The 21,182-nt window shown below is 43.2% G+C and overlaps 1 protein-coding gene across 1 annotated transcript in view; it reads right to left on the bottom strand.

The window, feature by feature from the left end:
* grk6 (G protein-coupled receptor kinase 6) overlaps positions 1-21,182 on the bottom strand; it is a 24,056-nt gene extending 2,874 nt beyond the window's left edge. The window contains exons 1-15 of the mRNA XM_054755523.1: positions 20,920-21,182; positions 16,404-16,499; positions 12,646-12,758; positions 9,950-10,027; positions 9,555-9,655; positions 9,362-9,454; positions 8,276-8,339; positions 7,074-7,214; positions 3,587-3,777; positions 3,468-3,505; positions 2,444-2,533; positions 2,152-2,360; positions 1,211-1,348; positions 986-1,123; positions 782-916 (exon numbers count right to left, since the gene is read on the bottom strand). Coding sequence (XP_054611498.1) covers positions 782-916; positions 986-1,123; positions 1,211-1,348; positions 2,152-2,360; positions 2,444-2,533; positions 3,468-3,505; positions 3,587-3,777; positions 7,074-7,214; positions 8,276-8,339; positions 9,362-9,454; positions 9,555-9,655; positions 9,950-10,027; positions 12,646-12,758; positions 16,404-16,499; positions 20,920-20,971 — 1,677 coding nt within the window. The 5' untranslated portion in view covers positions 20,972-21,182. The remainder of the gene's footprint in view (positions 1-781; positions 917-985; positions 1,124-1,210; positions 1,349-2,151; positions 2,361-2,443; positions 2,534-3,467; positions 3,506-3,586; positions 3,778-7,073; positions 7,215-8,275; positions 8,340-9,361; positions 9,455-9,554; positions 9,656-9,949; positions 10,028-12,645; positions 12,759-16,403; positions 16,500-20,919) is intronic.

The following is a 21,182-nucleotide window of genomic DNA, read 5'->3' as shown; positions in this document are numbered from 1 at the left end:
GAGGCACATTGCCGCAGGTTAAGAACGTTGTACGGCAACCGGAACGGCCCGTTCTCGAGGCGGAAGCCGATATTATCCGATCTTCAAAATACAGATCCCGATCCTGAAGATCGGATCGGGACATCCCTACTGACAACACTACATGCGCGTGTTACGTTGGCGTACTCAAATCAGGAAGAGGCGGGATAAAATGCTAGCAGTGCATTCAAATGTTGGCAGGAATCCGCTGCATACAAAAGGCCGAGGCCGACGTTCACGTGAACAAGCCTGACTTACTGCCGGCAGTGCAGACCAGGCTCCTTCTCCGGTCCTTGTCCAGAAGGTATGCCGAAAGACCCCGTAAGGGACACCCTCCAGTACCCTTGCAAGGGTGTAAAGCTAGTCCAGTGTTACTCGACCAGGACCTCCTGTAGCCAAGGTTCGACTAACCTCATACCTCACCTAAAAGGCCTAAATATAATTTTATTTTTATTTTAAAACCAAAACTCTGAGGTTCCTGAATACCACTAGTTGGAGCCCACGTACCACCAGCGTAAGTCCCGCCAGTAAGCAGGTCACTCGACGGTGTTTGTAATCTATTTTATACAAAATATATCATTATAAAATAAACACATGATATGATGTAAATATAATAAAATATATTGAAAATATTACAGAAAAATAATCACAATGAAAGTACTACCTTCTGTCTGCCATGTTAATAATCCTATCAAACTACACACACAAATGTACTTTGTTTGTACTTTGTGTTCTTGTGTGTGCCACCCTCGAGTGGACCAACCTGTCTGCCAAACAGCCGCTGCAGGAGTCCCTGTTTGGGCGGCGGGGACGGCTGTCCTCGCCAGTCCAGGTCAGGGGGAACGGTCCCGTCCGGGTAGAAAACATTTAGCTCGGCAAAACATTCTGTCTCTATCATCTAGAGGCCAGAAATGAACCAGTCATCGCTGTTAAAATACTTCATACTGCTGAAAATGTCTGACAGTACCTCGTTCTGCCAGGGAATGGAGATGCTGCCTGTGGACACTTTGCTATAGAAAGACTCATCTTTCGGCTCTAGCTCCACACCTTTCACGGTGGAGAATTGCTCGATGTCCAGCACGTCTTTGCAGTAAATGGCCTGTGGCTGCAAACACACATCAACAAGTGGAAAAATACACAGTTTAAGTGTGTTTTTTGTTTTTTTGGCTGGGTATGTCTCTTTAGGACTTACATCAGGAATGAATGGTGCTTGCAACATTCCTGCTTCCAGCCTGTTGAAATTAATGGAGTGAAAGATGGGATGTGCTTTGACTTCTGAAGCTCCGCCTCCCTGGCAGCCCACTCTTACTCTGGGGTCTTTAGCTAACAGCTGGGATAAAAAAAACAAAACATCATTCTAAAGCAGGGGTGGGCAAACTTTTTCACTCGCGAGCCACGTTGTAATAAAAAATTTGGTGGAGGGGGCCTTCTATGTATAGGTGGTCATCCAACAGAACGACATACTTGCTCACGGTGCAATGAAACGAAAACACAACACATCCACAGCAAGTTAACGCATCACATAAATCAACAATTGCTAAGTGGGTGATAAACAAAAACTAAGCGCTAAACATAACATGTAACTTAAAAATTGTTATTTCCAAATGCCCGCAAGGCATGCTGGGTAGTCCAGCTGCAACCACATTATAAACTACGAACAATAAAACATTGGATATCAAGAGTATGTTAACTCCTCCTTGTTTACTTCTCTGACGACCTCCTCGACATATTTTGCAATCAAGCAAAAATGCAACAAACCCTGCAAAATGTTGGGAGAAAGAGTACCACCAACGACCCAGCATGCCTTGCGGCAGAATATAAGGGTGTTTTTTTGGCATGGGTATTGTGCGTAGACATTTATTTGTATGCCCACATGGTGCAGTAGGTAGGTTACTTTGAGTGTTGACGTTGTGGATCGCTTTGTTGTACAAGCTACAGATTGCATCTGATCCTTCTGGCGGCTCAAGCGTGCCACAGTAGCACTGCAAGTCATGTTGCCGGCTACAGTTTCAATGTTAAAGGTTTAAAAAAAAAAAAGGAATTTGGAAATGCCCGGTGGGCTTGACTGAGACGCTTGGCCGACCCAGACCTGTTCTAAAGCGACTCGTAGGAAGGCACTGAGTATCTACTCACCGCTTTACAGAGGGACTTGGCCTCCTCTGAGAACTTGCTGGAATATTCTTCCTCCACCTCCTTCACCAGCCGCTCCACTTCCTCACGCTTGATCTTCTTCTTCCTCTGCTGGAAGGGCGACTGACCCTCGATCATCTCGTAGAGAAGGCAGCCCAGCGCCCACCAGTCGGGGCTGAAGGTGTAAGATTCATTCTTCACCACTTCCGGAGCTGCCGGAGAAGACCAATAAAACCATCTGGACACCAGACGACAACCATTTTTGTCCAGCAGAGATGGACTGAAGGTGTCTTACCCATGTATCCGACCGTTCCCACCCGGCCCTTGATGGTCTGGCCCTCTGGTACGTGTACGGCTAGACCCAGGTCTGATATCCTGATGTGTCCTAAACACCACACACAAAACAGTAACTGAATTGCTGGTTTCAAATGAAACCATTCTTCCTGGGAAAGAGCGCCCTCTGGTGACTCACAGTTGAAATGCTGAGGCAACAGCCTACCCAGTCATGTTTCACATCCAAAAGTCAGATTGCTGTTTCTGGCAGAAAGGATGCTGCCTATCAAAATGGTTATTATTGTCAGGCTTTATTTTCTGTATAGAACAGAAAAATAACACTAACATTATTATTATTAAGTCATTATTGTCAGTATTAAAAACCCTACTGTAAGTTACCATGGGCCCTTGTAAAGGTGCTTTCAAATAAATATACTATTTATTTGTTGGGGGTTTTTTGGACTGCATTCAGTTTTTTAGCCACAGTTATTGTATTTTCTTTATAATTTTCTGATATTTTATTTGTAACATTTTATTATTATCAGGGCCGCACGGTGGCCTAGTGGTTAGCATTTTTAGCCACACAGTGAGGAGATCTGGAAGATCTTGGTTCGTGGAGTTTGCATGTTCTCCCCAGCAGCTGGGATAGGCTCCAGCATACGCCCATGACACTCTAGGATTAGGCGGCATAGAAAAATAATGAATTATTATCATTATTATTATTATTATTACCATCATCCTGATAAATGCCCCTGAAAGGCTAGTATTAATAAAATCTAATGATTATTCAATCTGTCATTATTCAATAGTTAATAAGGACACCTTTTCATTCTGAATTTATTATTTTGAAAATTCTCAATTACTATCACCAATATTATTTTCTCCATTGATATTTTTCATTTTTAATATTGGTTTGTAAAGTGGCCCCGAGTGTTTTGAAAGGTACTTATAAGTAAAATAAATGATAATTACTACAATTCTTAAACTGTCAAAACTGCAAAAGCCCATACATTTAATAAAGTGCCACCTCCCTACTCCATGCTCACCATAGTCGTCCAGCAGGATGTTTTCTGGTTTGAGATCTCTGTGTGGCACAAATAGAAGAAAAGACTATAAGACGGGGGGGGGGACAAAACATCGGCGTGTGAGAGTGTTACATTCTCACCTGTAGACGATGTGTTCCCTGTGCAGGTCTTCCAGGCCACAGCAGATCTCAGCTGAATAGAAAACTGCCCTCTTCTCATCGAAACCTGCCTCGCCCATGTGATAGATGTGAAACTTGAGGTCACCTCCGTTCATGAGTGTCAACACGAGACAAAGAGTGTCTTTGGTCTCGTATGCATACGCTAAGCTTACCTGGACATAGGACAGAATTTAATATTTAACAGAGACTAGTGGTTCAATTGCAAAATCATGTCTATAATGATGGCTATATCTGTCAAACAGCCTATTAGATGCGGCTGGCACATGCCAATGACATCATTGGTCTGTAGACCACAATTGATTATTATCATGAATTACAGTACCGTGCAGTACTTTAGTTTCCCCAATAATGTAGTCTTCCTAAATTGCTGGAAAGTAATAATAATGCTTTTGTATGCTTTTGTAAATGCAACGGCGGTCTAAATGAAAAGATTGTAAAATATACCACAATCCTGGGGCAGCAACTGTATTATAAATGATCTCTTTACTCTTTCTTGTGATCGTGCATGAATACAAGAGGGACTTGTTAGCAGAATGTAGATGCTTGGGTGCAAACGACCAGTGAATAACGTCTTTGATGATGTCCGTGAGAAAATCTGCAGGTTTTTGCAGATATTGAATGCATTGAAACCAATGGAGGGAGTCTTTTCATTTGACCTAGCCTGAAATGTTAGCAAAGAGCTCCGTTTGAAAGAGCCATACAAAATACAGATGATCAGCATAGACGTGACAAGATATTTTGGTGTGTTTCCAAGAAGGAGCCTGAGCGAGAAAATAGAAATGGCTCTGGGATGGATCCCTGAGGTACATCTTGAGCAGTTTTGATTCCGTTTCTTTAGATTTAGACTTAAATCACAGCATGAATGGCATTTTCCCGAATAAATGCTGTGAATTGATGGGACCGTTTGAACCTAACAGCAACGTATCTCCTCGGCTCTACTCGCTGTTGACATGTCCCCATGGACAAAACCAGCTGCTATTCCTAGTTCAGTACAATGCGAGAAAATAAAGAGACACACTTAATGTTAGCTTACCCTTTTGCTGTGCCGGAAAGTTCCTAGCAATGTGATCAAAGTGGCAATTCACGCTACGAGAGCCCAAAGGGAATCTTCTTTCAATGCACAGAGGGAGCAGATATGCAAGAACAAAGACCACGGTTTTCCTGAAGTTACCGCAGCAACATATTATTTGTTCATGTAACTAGTGAACTTGGTGCTACAATAATGAACTGAAGATCTCTTTCATACCGCAGTGTGACAATCAGCTTGTGTGTGTGTGTGCGTGTGTGTGCATGTGTGTGAGCAATATAAAAAGAATTTCTTAAGGTAGGGGATTGCCTGTCATGAGGGTCAGGCTGCAGGATGAATATATAACCCTAAGATTCCCAGAAACAAAGAAACGGGTTCATGTGAATCCAAGTTAGCTGCTGTGTGTCCTCACGCAAACTGCATCAGGGTGTCACATTCAGCAGTTCATGACAAATCAATTTTTAAAAACCCACAAACCAATAAATGCTTAATCACATTTTGCCCTTTTTTGTATGAGCCTTTTCAGAGACTTTTATGCATTGAGATGAATTGTATGTGCTATGTAATGTGTAATGTAAAGTGGATGACTTAAATGTGCTCAGGATATGATCAAGCACTTCTGATTCAACATGGAAAATCCAATTTGTTCCAATTGCTGGATGAAATCAGAGGCGGAGTCCCCTGTCAGAAGGAGTTTCAACTCCCACCTCTAGGAGAGCTTCGACCATGTTCCGAGGGAGGCGGCGGACATTGAGTCAGAGTGGGCCATGTTCTGTGCCTCCGATGTTGAGGCGGCTAATCGGAGCTGTAGCCATAAAGTGGTCAGTGTCTGTGGTGGTAATCCCAGAACCTGTTGGTCGACACCAGTTGTAAGGGATGCCGTCAAGCTGAAGAAGGAGTCATATCGGCCTTTTTGGCTCATGGGACTCCGGAGGCAGCTGACAGGTACCAGCAGGTCAAGCGGTTCGCGGCTCTGCCGGTCGCTTGAGGCAAAAACTCGGACATGTTGGGGGGTAGTGTGGCAGTGACCTTGACTCGAGATGTTGTGGGCCGGTGGAAGGAAGACCTCCTCAATCCCACCGACATGTCTTCCAAAGAGGAAGCAGAGGCTGGTGACTCCACAGTGGGTTCTCCTATCTCTGGGGCTGAGGTTGTCAAAAAGCTCCTTGATGGCATGGCCCCGGGGGGGATGGATCCGCCCCGAGTTCTTTAAGGCCCAAGATGATGTGGGCGTGTCTTGGTTGACACAACTCTCCATCATCGCGTGGACATCGGGGGCAGTGCCTCAGGATTGGCAGATCAGTGTGGCGGAGGGTGTGTTCCAACTATCGTGGAATCACACTTCTCAGCCTTCCTGGTAAGGTCTATTCAGGGGTTCTGGAGAGGAGGATGTGCCAGATAGTTGAACCTCTGATTCAGGAAGAGCAATGTGATTTTCCTCCTGGTCGTAGAACTGTAGACCAACTTTACACACACTTTACTACATGTGTAGTAATGTGTAGTAGGGGACTTTAATACATGTGTTTTGTGGACTTGGAGAAGTCTGGGAAAATGGTGTACCGGTCCACCTAATTCCCGTTCCCTTGGTTTACAAGAGTTTGGTTTGCATTGTGGACAATAAGTCGGACCCGTTTCCAGTCAGGGCTGGACTCCCAGGGCTGCCCTTTGTCACTGATTCTGTTCATTACTTTTATAGACAGAATTTGTAGGTGCAGTCAGGGCATTGAGTGCTTCTGGTTTGGTGGCTGCAGTATTGGGCGGATGGTGTGGTCCTGCTAGCTTCATCGAGCCGTGACCTTCAACTCTCACTGGATCGTTTCGCAGCCGAGTGTGAAGCAGCCGGGATGAGAATCAGCACCTCCAAGTCCAAGTCCATGGTTCTCTCCCGGAAAAGGGTGGAGTGCCATCTCCAGGTCGGGGATGAGATCCTGCCCCAAGTGGAGGAGTTTAAGTACCTCGGGGTCTAGTTCATGAATGAGGGAGGGATGGAACGTGAGATCGAAAGGCAGATTGGTGCCGCGTCTGCAGTGATACGGACTCTGTGTCGGTCTGTTGTGGTGAAGAACGAGCTGAGACAAAAGACAAAGCTCTCAATGTACCGGTCGATCTACGTTCCTACCCTCACCTATGGTCATGAGCTTTGGGTAGTGACCGGACAGGATCAGGTGGGCTGGGGTCTCCCTTAGAACGCCTCGGGATCCGCCTGGAGGAGTTGGACGAAGTGGCCAGGGAGAGGGAAGCCTGGCCTTCCCTGATGGGGCTGCTGCCCCCGCGACCCGACCTCTCATAAGCGGTAGAATATGAACCGATGGATGAATGCTGGATGAAATGTTATGTCCTCTTAACTTCTGTCGTCACCTTCCTTAGAGTATCTGTTTCAAGTGTGTATAAAATCAAGTTGAAATAGTATGAATTGCTCACAACAAATCTGCTGTTGACTTTCTCCAGAATCTGCTTCTCGTTGAGCGCCATGGACTCTCCTTTACGCTTCTTGATCCTCTTTTTCTCCAGCTTCTTACAGGCGTACATTTTCCCCGTGGCACGTACCTGACACGCACACACCTGTAGTACACACATTTACATCCACAATAAATGGCACATACGGTAGAGGCTGCGGCTGGTTAATTAATAGCCGACTGCGAGCTAATAATGCAGTACACATGTATAGGACATGGAGGGAAACAATAATGTGTCTTATCTCATTTTCTCATAGCACTGTGCCTGGACATCAAATGAACCGCAAACAGAGAACTCATTCAGAAGTTTAACATCGTGATTGAGGAAAATAAATACTCTTTGTCTGAGGCCAAACATGCAAAAAAACCCACCATAGTTTTATCTGATATAAAAGATTACTAAACTTATACTGTTGTTAATGTTTTATTTATATTGTGAATAAATGTGAGTTTTGTTTGATAAAGCAACCAAATACAGAAATACTTCATACAACGCTTAAGATATTGCAAATGATTTAATGAATTAAATACAAATAAAACATACAATGGTAATATAATAAAGTAAAATAAAAATAATTTACTAAAGTAATGAAATATTTGTATTTTTATTTTATAACTTTTTTTAAACTAAATTACTTAAATGGCACGTTCTCACTCTCAAGAATAATACTAATGTTATCAGTTAGTTTACATTTAAAGTATGCCTTAATTATTAGTAAAATTATTAATTTCAATACATAAAAATCATAATCTTACATTCTGAGTATAATTGAATGTTTTAATAACCATATTTACATTTATACGTGTTTTATTCATTCATTTATTCATTTTCTACGCCGCTTGTTCTCACAAGGGTCACGGGGGTACGCTGGAGCCTACCCCAGCTTACTTTTGGGCGAGAGGCCGGGCACACCCTGGACTGGCCGCCAGCCAGTCGCAGAGCACCTGATACCACTTATTTTATTCATAAGTAAATAAAGCACATACTACATATTTTAAAAAGTTTCACAAAAAGCCATTTTCGTTCTTATCAAAGGTTCATTTAATGTTGATGTGTCCTGCAGCTCTATGCAAAAAACAAAATAAAAGTCTCAATACTGGAATGAAGGGGAACACAATCATTTATACAGAAATGTTGAGACTTTGCATGCAGTTGTAATTACTCACCTCTCCAAATCCCCCTTTCCCTAAAACTCTGTACTGTCTGAATGTATTCTTTGTTACTGGTTGCCTGGTGGACACATAGCAAGAGAGCAGAGTCAGAAGCCTTTCATCACGTAGCCTGCAGCTCAGAGAGACATAACCATACTGTATATCATACTTCCCATTCTAAATAGACAGGTTTTCTGTAAACAGCCAGCAAAAATATCTCAACATTTTCCACAGAACATTTTCATAGAGTATCCATTATTTTGTTGCAGTTTATTTTGCATTCGTTTTAACTCCAGAAGAGAACAACACATGAATTTCTTTGTGCACTACATTGGCATAGCTTGCAAGGTCAAATATAAACGACATGTCCCTACAGGCCTGGTTAAATGCCTTCTGCCTCATAATTCCTGCCAACTAAACACGTCTCAGTTTCTGAATCTCCAGTGTTACGCAACTCATCTTCAGGTTATGACCGCACCTTACTGCTCAAGATTTGAAATATGATATCGTGTCAAGCAATGCATGGATTTGGCAATTTGCAATGTTGTCATGGATTAATGACGGCTTGTTTTAAGCATGTGTGTGCTGCTTGTAAATGCCGGCATTTTTCTCTTTTACACAAAACAGCGAATTGGAGGTACAAAGTCTGCCCGGCAATTTTCTGCCTTTGAATGCAGCTTGACACATCTGACATGTGCCCGCCTGTGCCTTTTATACAGAATCCCGCAAAGCGGGATATTGCTGGAACTGTGTGTGCTTTCACACAGCAATGAGACATCCTGCATTCACTTAATCTGATGCGTGAAATGACCTAATAAATACCTGACAAACAGCGACAATTAATGCCTGGGAAATTCACTGTCGGTTCCACAACTGTTATCACTCTGAAACTACCTCCAAAGGTGGAAAAAATTGCCGGGCCGTCTTTGTTTATACAGAAGGAAGGTAAATAAATACCGGCTTTGACAGACAATGTGAACGAGGCTTATAACAAGTGAAGGCAGGTAAATGCAGACTAGTGTTTTCTCTGACTAATGTGGTAATTTCTGGAAACACTGTGTAAAAGGGGCTCTATAGGAAGACACACACAAAAAAAATCACCTCTCCAGCCATTTCCACTGGAGGAACCTATTGTAGTACATGCTGTCGAGGTAGTCCGCAAAGGGCGCCACACTCAGGAAGTCGTGGATCAATCTACAAGAAAACACATAAAAAAATATACGTCATTCAGGTGCCTGGAATATAATAATGGGCCTACAGGCGTCCTTAGGACCCCTTGGAATTGCGGACTTACTTGGTACAGTCCTTGAAGAGCTCTTTGCATGCTTCTTGCTGCAGCCGCTCGGCGCACTGAGCCCTCATGGTCTCCTCCACCTCCGGCAAGTGGTCCTCGCTCTGATGTAAAAACAAAGTCGCTCAATTGTAACAGCAAACCATTCTACTTGGATGTTCACATGAGGAGACAGAAACATAAAACACACTGTAACAAGCGTTCCTGTTAATTAGTTGAATGTAATTTTAGATAGTGTTTGTGAAGGAACAACCCGTTATACGTACTTGTGGTGCAGATTGGTATAAATGTGTAGATTTAAGTATTTTAATGTTACAGTCTGCTTGCATTGTGGTCAAATGGGGGGGTGAGGGGGGGAGTAGCAATAGAGGAGAATGAATTTGGAGAGAAGCAGCAACCTTTGGATTGAAGAATACGTCAATTAGTTCTTCCCCACACTGCTTCCTCTTCTCATCTGGCGTCACCTCGTACTCGGCCTGCAGAAGGACACACAACGTGAAATTAAAGACGAGACTGCTTGAAAATCCAATTAATGATCCAATAAAAGATAAAATTGGAAAAAATGGGAGTGTAAAAATACTTTTAGGGTAGGACTAATCATTTGACATGGTTGTAGATCAATTTGTGGTGTGATTTAGAATACAAGTATATGACTTTTTTTCTTTTTTTTTTTTAAACAAACTCTCTTCAACGCTATAGTAATTTATTGACAGTCCCTAGTATAAACAACCAGCGGTTACAACAGCATTGGCAAGGCCAGAAATTTTTAATTGGGGTGGCCAAGGTCAGACCATTACTCACATAAGGGTGGCAGTACTTTCAGGTGATACCTGAAATGTCTAGATGGCCAGTGGGGTGGGCGGAGAGTGACCAAGGGTGGCCATGGCCACCAGTTAGCTCCACCACTGTACAGCGGCACTTCCCATGCGAGCCCCCGGCACCATGACACAGCAGTCCGGGCACAGTGAGGGGGAACTACCGCTGGAGCCGAATATTCAACGTCCAACTGAAACTAACTTCACCACAGTACACCGTGGACATGTCTGCATGGTCCTTGTGGGTGGTGGGAGTCGAGTGGCAACCAGCTTTGAGGCTCATCCTCCGTCTGGAAAAGGTCCCCTTCCTGTGGCAGATCTCCTGTGTGGCCCCAAAATAGCTCACCCTAAGGAGCTGAACCACTACAGACCCGTTGCCTTGACCTTCGACCTCATGAAGAACATGGAGAGGATTATCCTCAGGCACATCTGCCCCTAGGCGTCGTCCGTTATGGACCCGTTGCAGTTCGCTTATCGTCTGGGCATCGGGGTGTATGACGCCATCATGCACCTGCTGCATAGGGGCCCTGTCCGATCTAGAGACCACTGGGAGTGCGGTGAGAGTCATGTTCTTTGACTTCTCCATCGCGTTCAACGCCATCCAGACGGCACTGCTGCAGGGGAACAGGCCACAGCACGTGAGGTTGTGCAACTGTACTTTGGATGTGGTAGCTTGCAGTGCCGGGGTTCCCCAGTGAGCTCACCCTTCCTGTTCACACGCAACACCGTGGCCTTGAGACCGGCTGGAGTTGGTCCACCACCCACACCGGTAAAGATCCAGGGAGATAGTAGACTCTTTTAACTACCTGAGTGTTCATCTCAACAACAAACCAGACTTGGACACACAACACAAATGCCCTGAACAAAAAGGCCAAAGTAATTTCCATCCATTGAGTAGACTGAGGTGTGTGCAGGTCCCTGCTATGGGCCATTTATGACACTGGTGGCTTCTGCAGTGCTATATGCCACCGTGTGACAGGAAAAGACTAAATAAACTGATTAGGAGTTCTGGCTACTTGCCTACTCCTCTTTATTTCATTCCATTTTTGCTTTAGTCATGTTTCTTCTTTATTCTGTTTATATGTAAATGTTTTATACAGCAGCCATGGAATTTCCCCAATGTGGGATGAACAACGTTGATCTTATCTATCTTTCGGTCTGGTTACGACCATTTACATCGGCACCGGTGCCATTATGGTACCGAGTATTGATACCCATCACAACCTGGAAGTGGACAAAATCACCTGAAAATGGCAAACCAAAATGACTGACCTCCTGTATGTGTTGGGCATAGGTTTGGTCTTGAGAGGTCACATCTGAGACCCCTAAAATCTATTCATTTAAGCAGTTTTCAAGAGAGACAGACTCAGTCAGTATAAAAGGAGTAAAGTGGATTTGGGATCTTGAAAGCTCTACTCTACTGGTTCAAGTCTGTGGCCAGCAGGTGGCAGTATGAAAAAGGATGCCATCAAATAAAGAAAACGAGCCAGGCTCTTGTTTGATTTATGAACCAATTGCATCCACTCGTCCTCGCATCCGCCGTCCCCTCCAGTACACTCACAGCGGCCGTAAAACTGAGTCTGCCTGGAAACCTCCAAAGTGCTTCCTCTCGCAGCTAGAGCCTGTAAACGAATGCTAAGTGACAACGGAGACGGTTCAATTCTCCGTCTTGCTCTCTCTCGCTTTCTCAGAGGGGCCTCCTGAGAGAGACAGGAAGCGGTCGCAGGGTCGAGAAGTTCTTAATGCAAGCTGAGAGCCTTACAGCTGGCCAGTCAGACTGGAGCCTCGCTGACGGATGGCCACTGCCGCCGCTCATCGTATGGTGGATATGAAGTTCATGGATCAATATACTGATTGTGGTCCATATTCCCATTCAGTTCCTATTTTGCGTCGTATGTGAAATCAGCATTATAATGGTGTTTGCCACATCAGTAGATACACCTGCGCATTATAAAGAGAGTCAATACATACTTCTAATATATGAGTATGTTTATTATTGTCTTTGTTTGCAGTGGTGTTGAACTGGATTGCATCATTTTTCAGCAGTGTTCCTGATAATTTTATTTTTTTTTAAGTGACCTAATCCTGCATTGATGCAAAACAGGAAAAAAAGAGAATACTGTTGCCCTTTTGAAGCCTATTAAACGATGTCGTGTAATGGCTTCCCAACAACTAATCCACTTCTCCAGTAGACTTACGCTTGAATCTTTGTTTTTTAAAGGCCAAACGCTCACAAAGAGCGAGTTTGGAAAGTAGCAAAACACTTTCTTCCATCTTACCGCGGCGTCCAGAAACTTGACGCAGCGCCTCAGCTCGGGTCGAGTCTCACAAAACTGCCGGAAGAGTAAGCGTCCGATGGGTTGGCGCTCGCAAAGGCTGCTGTAGTCTTTCTCTGGTGGAGGACAAGAAGCGAAGACTGTCATCCCAGGCGTGGCAGACATACATGCTGCTTTTGGAGAATGATCAACATGTACAGTATGAGTGAGGGGATATGAGAAACACTGTCCATCATGTGTTGTGCTAAATATGGTTTGGAAGACAAATACTCAAAGTTTTATAATCATTAGACAAATAGTCGATGACTTATGGGCAATTAGTTGCTCAGTCCTACCTGTGTTGCTTGATGGCGGCCATGATTTCCAACTGATCTTGTTCAAATTTGATAGTCATGTGCTTATCAGTACCGTAAAATGGTGTAGCAAATCCCGTGGCCATTTGGTCAAACACTCTGAAGTTGCAGTGTGAGCGCAGTGAGCTAAATTCAAATATATGGCGTTTAATAACAGCGCCTCCACGTGGTGTATTTTTGTCATAAAAATAATAGCACAGGAGCGCATGTTTTAACACATTTTCGCCCTTTTGTGTGCAGCGGTTCAAGAGTAGAAGTCAGTCACAGTCCATACAACAGAGTCAACTCTACTCTGACAGGATCTCTGTGAATTCCTGTTGGTATCTGTTGGTATCCTTCTGTGCATCACCACACAGAAAGAGGTGGGGGGTGTCAATATGATGCCAAGGATTACATTTGTGGAGAGTTAAATCCACACCTTTTTGTGCAACCAACGTCTAATGTCACACGGTACGTTTGAAACATAGGTGAGGTGAGGGGAAAAAACATGAAAAAAAGAGAAGCTGACAAGCAAGGAAGTTGACTGTTTCCTGTGTGTCTTTCTCAAGACACTCCTCCGTGTCGTAATAACAGCCACACGCAAAGCGCATAAAGCTCCCCTTAGTAGTACATTTCAAATCCTCCTGCTTTGCATCCTTTCATTGTTCTCCGAGTCTACTTTTGCATCAGGTGTCGTTTTGACGACGACAACTTCCTTCCTGCGTCGGTGTGTGTTGTTTAGCGTGAACCAGCCATTTGACTCATTCAAATCTAAAGCTGATTTGCACTGACGACGACAAGAGAGAAGCAGCTCAAAGTCAGGTTGAAGCCGACAGACGGAAGACTCTCATTGGCATTGATGCCCTTTCACACCACTCGTGCAAACTCCATTTAAGGGATCAACAAGAAGTCAATTATGCAGCCTCGACTCCTTGTTGCTGTGACGTCAAGTAGAGTTAACGATTCAACTCATCAACAACATCCCGAACACGAGAGCACGAGCCTCGGGGCCCATAAGCGTAGGAAACTCTGGTTAGTTGCAGAGGGAGGAAGCTGACTGACTGACTGTGACGTTTCAAGCGCTACAGTGTGCTCATAGTCAAGATGGCAAAGCGGAATGTTTTAATGAGCCCCTATTTTGCAAAAGTGACTTTAATGATGTTGTAACAGTAACGTGTGTCCCTAGAATCAAACGTGTCCGTTTTTTGCTCCGCTTTTGAGAGAAGAGGCGCTCGAACGGTCGCTTTTGAAGTTCCGGCTTTCCTTGGTACCATGAAAGAAAAACCTCCTTCCCCCTGGACATGACCCTCACCAAGCTAGATGAGCCCATCCTGTGTATACGCCCACAGAGGGGAAAAAAAACCCATAAAAATAATTCACTTCTGTCACTATTAGTCATGCAGCTACAAACGTGGGAGCTGATTGATCAGGATTTTTTCCAGCGAATAGGCAAAGTTAGCATGATGTTGCATAGCTCACGTGGCTACGCCAGGATTACTCGTGTTTATGTCCTCCCGTCCCACTCCTTACGCACGCTGTCTGAGGCAGGCGTGTACAAGCAAAGCTCATTAGCATTAAAGCAACAGACACACAAACCTGTATGCTCCCAGTAGGGCTTACTAAAAGCACTTTTACTCCATTCTACCATCATTGCTAGATTTTGACCAATACACTTACAATTGTGGGACCTTTAAAAAATTGTTTTAAGTTAATAGAAATGGTGAAAATGGGGAGAAACTCTGACCTGTGCATGCTGCTATACCATCAAACGGTTACCCTTGTGTTTAAGAGTCTAGCGCAGCGTGGTGGTAGTGTACACGCTCAAACACACAGTAAACACAGAGGCCACATTGTTTGGACACCGTCCATTAAAGACACTGCAGCGCTGAGAGTGAGCTGATGACTTCCACTGATAAGACTGGAAGTGACACAGCGTGCAGGGCAGTAACAGACTGAATGAAGCCACGGGATGGACGGCTTTACTGTGAGACACTAATTAGGTTACAATATAACCCCAGAGAAGATAATAGGGCAGGATGGAAAGTGTTTACATTCAGTTGTTTCATTAGAGAAAGAGCAAAAACTACACAAACGTAGAACTTCTCCATAATACTGTAAATAATTCCAAAGACCCTGAATAATAACAAATTTCAAAGAAATAAACAAAAACTAACCAAACTAACCTAATAAATATTGAATAAGACAATAAGACAAAATATTGCAATCTACTAATTTGCTTTCTACTACCGGCCCTGCCTCCCCAAAAAGGACTCACTCTGTTCATGCTGTTGTTCTATGGAACGTGCTGTAACCAATGCACAGAGTGAACTCCCTTCCTGCCTCTTTGGAGGCGGAAGATGAGAAAAACAGACACGCATGCACATGGCAATATATTGAAGCGGGAAAAATGATCGAGTTAATTTTCATTTACTGTGTGATTAATGAATTTATTATTTCCTTTAATATGTCATCTGTCACTCTCTATAGTTGTGGAATCGGTGTTTGTGGCATGTATTTTCTCACAGGTAAGTTGTACTGTCTGTCAAACATCTGGACGTCTTGGAATGCTGACTTGAACTGTATTAAAGAGCAGCATTTCTTCTGCGATGTAGCAAACTACACTGTCCGTGAGCGTGTAGTTTTTTTTCCAGATGGGAAAAGTGGGTCGGGTGAATATGTTTGAGGTGGGAAAGTTTGTTTTGTTGCCTTTTTTGTTGCCACCACTTTCAAACAAACTGAGTACACTGGCTCATCTGTGTCAATGGGCTCACCTTGCTCGTTCGGTTTGAAGCCGGAATATTCCCACACGGGGGCTTTTTCCTTTGCAGTCATCTTTTTTTCCCCTCATTTCTACTACGTTACCTTGCATTGCTGCTTACGAGGCTCCCTTGCTGCACTGTGTATGTATGCTAGCAGCCCCGCCTCCCACACAGAGACAAAGCGACTGTATGACTGACGAGAGGGTTCACTCTGTGTTGCCCTTGTTCTGTGGAACGCCGTTGTTCTATGAAGCTCCTAGGTGCTGAACCAATGCACAGAGTGAACTCTTCCTGCCTGTTTGAAGGCGCTAGATGAGGAAAAGACACATGCATGCACACGGCAATATGTGGAAGCCGGAAAAATGATTGAGTTAATTTTCATTTATTGTGTGGTTAATTACTTTATTTATTACCGCGAGACAGTTTTTTTTCTGAATGAGAAATCTCGTCACGCTTTAATCCCACGAGATCTCGTGACGCCCCGAGTATTTACGATTTGAAAAAATGGTACACACTATTTTTCACATAATGCAAATAGTGCATGCATTCGGTTTATTGTTTATTCGAATATTTAATATATTTGTCAACCAAATGCTGCATATGCTGCTGCTGTAACAAGGACATTTACTCTTGAAAATTCGATTGTACTGTAAAAATGGTGCTAGCTTACCAGTGGATTGTCGCAGCTCTTCGCACAAACTAATGTGGGGGAAATGCAGCATCTGCTTCCATTTCTTACTCTTGCCTTTCCTGTTTCCACAGCCCCCTGTAAAGAACAACAAAACATTGATCACAATCGAGTAATACAACATCATGTTCATGTGCGCCAGCGCATTGTATTGTTTTTCTAATGTAACGTCATATAAGCTGATGGCTGAAGTCAAACGTTTTAACACATTTCCATATTCAACAGCATGATGACGTGTGTCTAAACTTTTGACCAGCACTGTATGTGTGCACCGTGCTAAGTGGATAAAATGATACAAAGCATCAACAAAAGTAATTAAAAAGGAGCCAAGAGGTTAAAACATGGAGTTATTATTGACTATCAGTGCCAAATATACAGAAACATACATTTAGCACTATGAATACTTGGCTGCAACCAGCAGAGGCGTTGTGGAATGTTAATATTCCCTAAATAAGCAATCAATTTCTTCCGGCAGGTGTATAAATAATAAGGGTGTCATGGTTTTCAAGTTCATTATTGCCTAAAGTGCAGCATTAGTACAGTAGTTCCAGCTTGAAGGTGTACCGAGTTTGCCTCTGTATTCTACTGAATGTTCCGTACCAAAAATCGGATTAACAATACATATACCGTTAAACCCCTAATAAGGAAGAAGTCAAATCATCAGACCAGGAGGAAATATTATGTTTGCTGAGCTTTTTAGGCCATAAAATTAACAATAAGGTGGATCTGGACCTTGAAAGGCACAAAGGAGAAGTCAAACACGGCGACGCAGCAGTCTAACAATGTTAAGAGTACAGCAGAAAGCCAACGGCGCTCTTTATGTTTTTGCTGTTACTATTTCTGCTGTGCCTGAGGGGAGGGGAGGGGTAGCGTGGCGTGGTGGTGGGGGTGGGCCTTTGGGGAAGAACTGCACTCTCAATGCAAAGAAGATTGTTTTGTTTGCCACCAAATGAGGAAGTCTGCCATCGGATTACAATCGATAACTGGTAGAAGTGACTCGGGCAGTGTAGATGAAGATGCAAAGCGTGGGAATAAATACAGTAAAAATCCCTGAAGGCCACCAGATGAGCTTTTCAGCTTTAAGTCATGAAAGAAGGTTGACTCGGGCGACACGCGTAGCATGTGTGTTTGTTTTGTTTACAAATTGTTGCTCTATGGTTTTGCTGTCTGATGTGAAAGTAGTGACCGTGACTCCACCCATCAACAAGAATTACTACCACTCTCAATGTTAAGAGCAAGCAAATTAACTGATAGTGATTTACAACATGATGGTGGACTGCCATCAACCTCAAGGCAAAACAAGACAAAGATTAGGCACGGACAACACAAGCCTCTGTTTTTATTATCTAAAGACTGTCCGAACTGAATATATACTGCATTTCCTCATATAGTTTATTTAGCCAAGTGCAGAGAGTGTCAGGCATCTTTTAGAGTGGAGGTCTTTATTTGTACATTTTTATAATAATATTAACTAATATTATAGGTTTTTAGCATTTGTCCACAAATAAATGCTGTATAATATAATATACTGTGTCCAAAGTTAGCCACTTTCCCCATTGCCTGTAAAGTGTCGCTGTTCTGTATACGCTAGATCCCCACCTATTTGCAGTTCCCATATATTCATGGACTTCTTTTCTCTGCTTTCAATGAGAAAGAAATTAAGAAAGTAATTTGAAGAAGAAGAGTGCTGCAGCGATGAATCTAGCAGAGGGAGCTGTCAAGGAACTTAATTCACTCCCATTTTCCAGCAGGAAGAGGCTTTGACAAGACGTGATGTGTAAGTTTTGTTAGTAAACAGCAACACTGTAAACAAATACTGCAAATTGTCTGCCTGTAATTGCTTCTTGCTTGTTTAATAACTGTGAGAGGGATATTCTTAGTTGATCGGGACAATTTTTGCCTTTTTTTTATTGATCGGATCTTTATGGCAGCTGCCATAAAGTGGTTTGTTTTTGCAGCAGGCCGGAAAGTAAACAAAGCCAAGTCAGCCATGTGGAAGTACTTCTGCATTGTAAATGAAAACAGTCCCACAGCCACTTGCAACGTCTGCAACATGACAATTTGCACATGGTGATACCTTTGTGGGGTTTTGCTGTCTTTTCGAATGTATGGATCCATGCTATGTTCCGCCATCATGACACTACATTGCTGACACTTCCTGACAGCAATTGTACCCCAAAGGTTTCACCTCGGATATAAGGAGCTCTGATGTTTGCCCCATGTCGTTACCGAAATTACATTTTACAAGACTGCACCAGGTCCATATGTGATTTAACTATTTTCCTAAAATATTAAAGTGAAGATGACCTTTAATACTCTGTAAGAGTTTTATTTCATGGGATTTACAACAATACTAGCAAATTCTAAATGTAATGAAGTAAGCTTTATAAAAACGTGTTGTTGTATTTACTTCAGTTACTTGCTAAAAACATTTTCAGTTCCATAATCCATAATAATATTGTCAACATCGGATCGGATCTGAGAGGCCAAAAATGCTGACCGGGACATCTTTAGTTTGTAGTGTCGAAAATAGGCATTTTTAGGGTATTTTACGGGTGCATCCGTTATTTGCAGTCTTTCGCCATTTATGGGGGGAGTCTTGGAGGCCAATAGCAGGTATCTACTCTAAACAGCACTGACACGGAATGGGGCAGAAAAATTCAATCCATCAATTGTCAACCTTCAGATGTAGAATCAGAGCCATAACAGAAAGAGGTGGAACACCACCTGTGGGTAAGGATGCTCCGCAATGTTGGAACCAGAGTGTAAAATTGAACACGCTGACACTCACTTCCCCCTCCGTGTTGTGTTGAACGCAATTGCCCTGCAAGTATTTTATACTTCACACAGACAGGACACTGGCAAATCAACTGATTGTGGGACGCCCTGGCACTATATGAAAGCGCACACAGTTGCAAGCTGTATTAAAGTTACAGCTCTGATGGACCAATTTTGCGGGATCTCTACTCCAGTGAGGCACACGTAATTCTTTTCAGGTTACTTTTAGAAAAAGCTTTTGCTCTAGAATGCACTGTTCTTCATATAGCAGCACTTTCTGATACTTTTGATACTTCAGATATATGATTTTGCCCTTTGTTTTTTTTTCTGATGTTGTATATTAGCTTGGCTATACAGTGTTCCATCACGATCTATCGATGCTCTGTTGTGTGTGTCTGTTATTGTATTTACTACTGCTACCAGTAGAGGGGGTTGTATACTCATGTGAGAGTTGAAGACGTGTGCCGCTGGTGTAAAGATATCATCCCTCCACCTTGTTAGCCGGCTAAATATAGAGCCACAACAGTCCTGACTGGCTAAGGGAGAAAACCGCGAAATCGGATTTAAACAAAAAAATCCGAACTGGGCATCATGCCCTGCAGTGTGAACATAGCCTTTGTGGCAGCAGCCGATAATAAAATTGTTCGCTCTGATGTTGGATTTAGCTCACTCGAACAGCTAACAGGAAGCCTCTTGCATTGAGTAACGTTGTCTCCCTGCCGTTTACACTGATGAGTTAATGCACAGCACACTGACAGCAACTCAACTTGCATGAGCAGGAGAATTGTCTTTTTACTACTTGAGTTATGTAGGATTGTAAACATTTATTTTCCTCCTGAGTCACAGAAAGAGAATGCTCAAGGGCGCATCAGCTGGGAAGATGTTTCACATAAACACTTGGGTGGCCTACGTGTTACAATATACACTATAAAATCAAATAAAAAGGCCATTATTATAACACTAATCAGACATTGCTAGTCTACCCACAAAGTACTATTTGTTCACCCTCAACATCCTGTTTCGCAAACGACAGGACGATGCTGCAACATCAAGCGGAGGAAACTCGCTATGTCGCTACACTTACATTTCACATAAAACCATACAGTCATTCCAAAAAAATAAACTATTTTACACATTTATTTTACAATAATCTAAATAAACATATTTTATAAACAACAGCAAGGCTAGATTTTGGCCAAATGTGTTTTTACAATAGTATTAGATAATAATAATATTTTTAAGTACTTTTTTATGTATATAATATATACCATTACGACCAACAGTCATTCCAAAAACGTGCTATGGACAAATCCCAATGCATGTCATGTTATAATATAGTAAACTAATAACCACATACAGTAACGTAGCTTTTGCAGTTACACCTAATGAGTAAGGGTGGTTTTAGTGGGATTTAAGAGCTAAAATGACACTATTTCCACGCCGAATCAATAAACCGCTTCAAAATAGTAGGAAAATGCCTTCTATTGTGTTATAAAAGATGTATACACAAGTGCAGGTGACGGAACACTTTAATGGCTTAGTTTTCAAATTGAGTCTCGCACGTCCACACCGAGAACGTCGTGAAAATATACAGGATCTTTCGATATTTAGTCCCAACGTTACTAAACAATGTGATCACCATCAAAGCCGATTGTTACATGTGTCCCCCTGCACGGGACACCACCCACTGAAGCTGTTAATCCGCCATCTCCATCGTTACCTTCCCGGGCTTTCAGTAGCACCGTGTTGGCCACGATGTTCTCCAGCTCCATGTTGTCTCAGATTAACAGCAGCAGCAGCAACAACCGGGCCGAGCTCCAGCACCCCCGTCCACCTCCACCCCGGTGGATTCAAGCTGCCCGAACACAGTTCACCACCTCCTCCCACCGGCCCACCCGAGGAGGAAGACTCAGCCCTCCAGTCTCTGCTCTCCCCGCAGTCCTGTCCAGTGACATCCGTAGTCCTCCTCCTTCTCTCTCCGCC

Source organism: Dunckerocampus dactyliophorus, chromosome 16 (genome assembly GCF_027744805.1).
Source record: "Dunckerocampus dactyliophorus isolate RoL2022-P2 chromosome 16, RoL_Ddac_1.1, whole genome shotgun sequence".
Lineage (NCBI taxonomy): Eukaryota > Metazoa > Chordata > Actinopteri > Syngnathiformes > Syngnathidae > Dunckerocampus > Dunckerocampus dactyliophorus.
The sequence above is the reverse complement of the archived record's forward strand: the minus strand, read 5'-3'. Positions and strand labels throughout refer to the sequence as shown.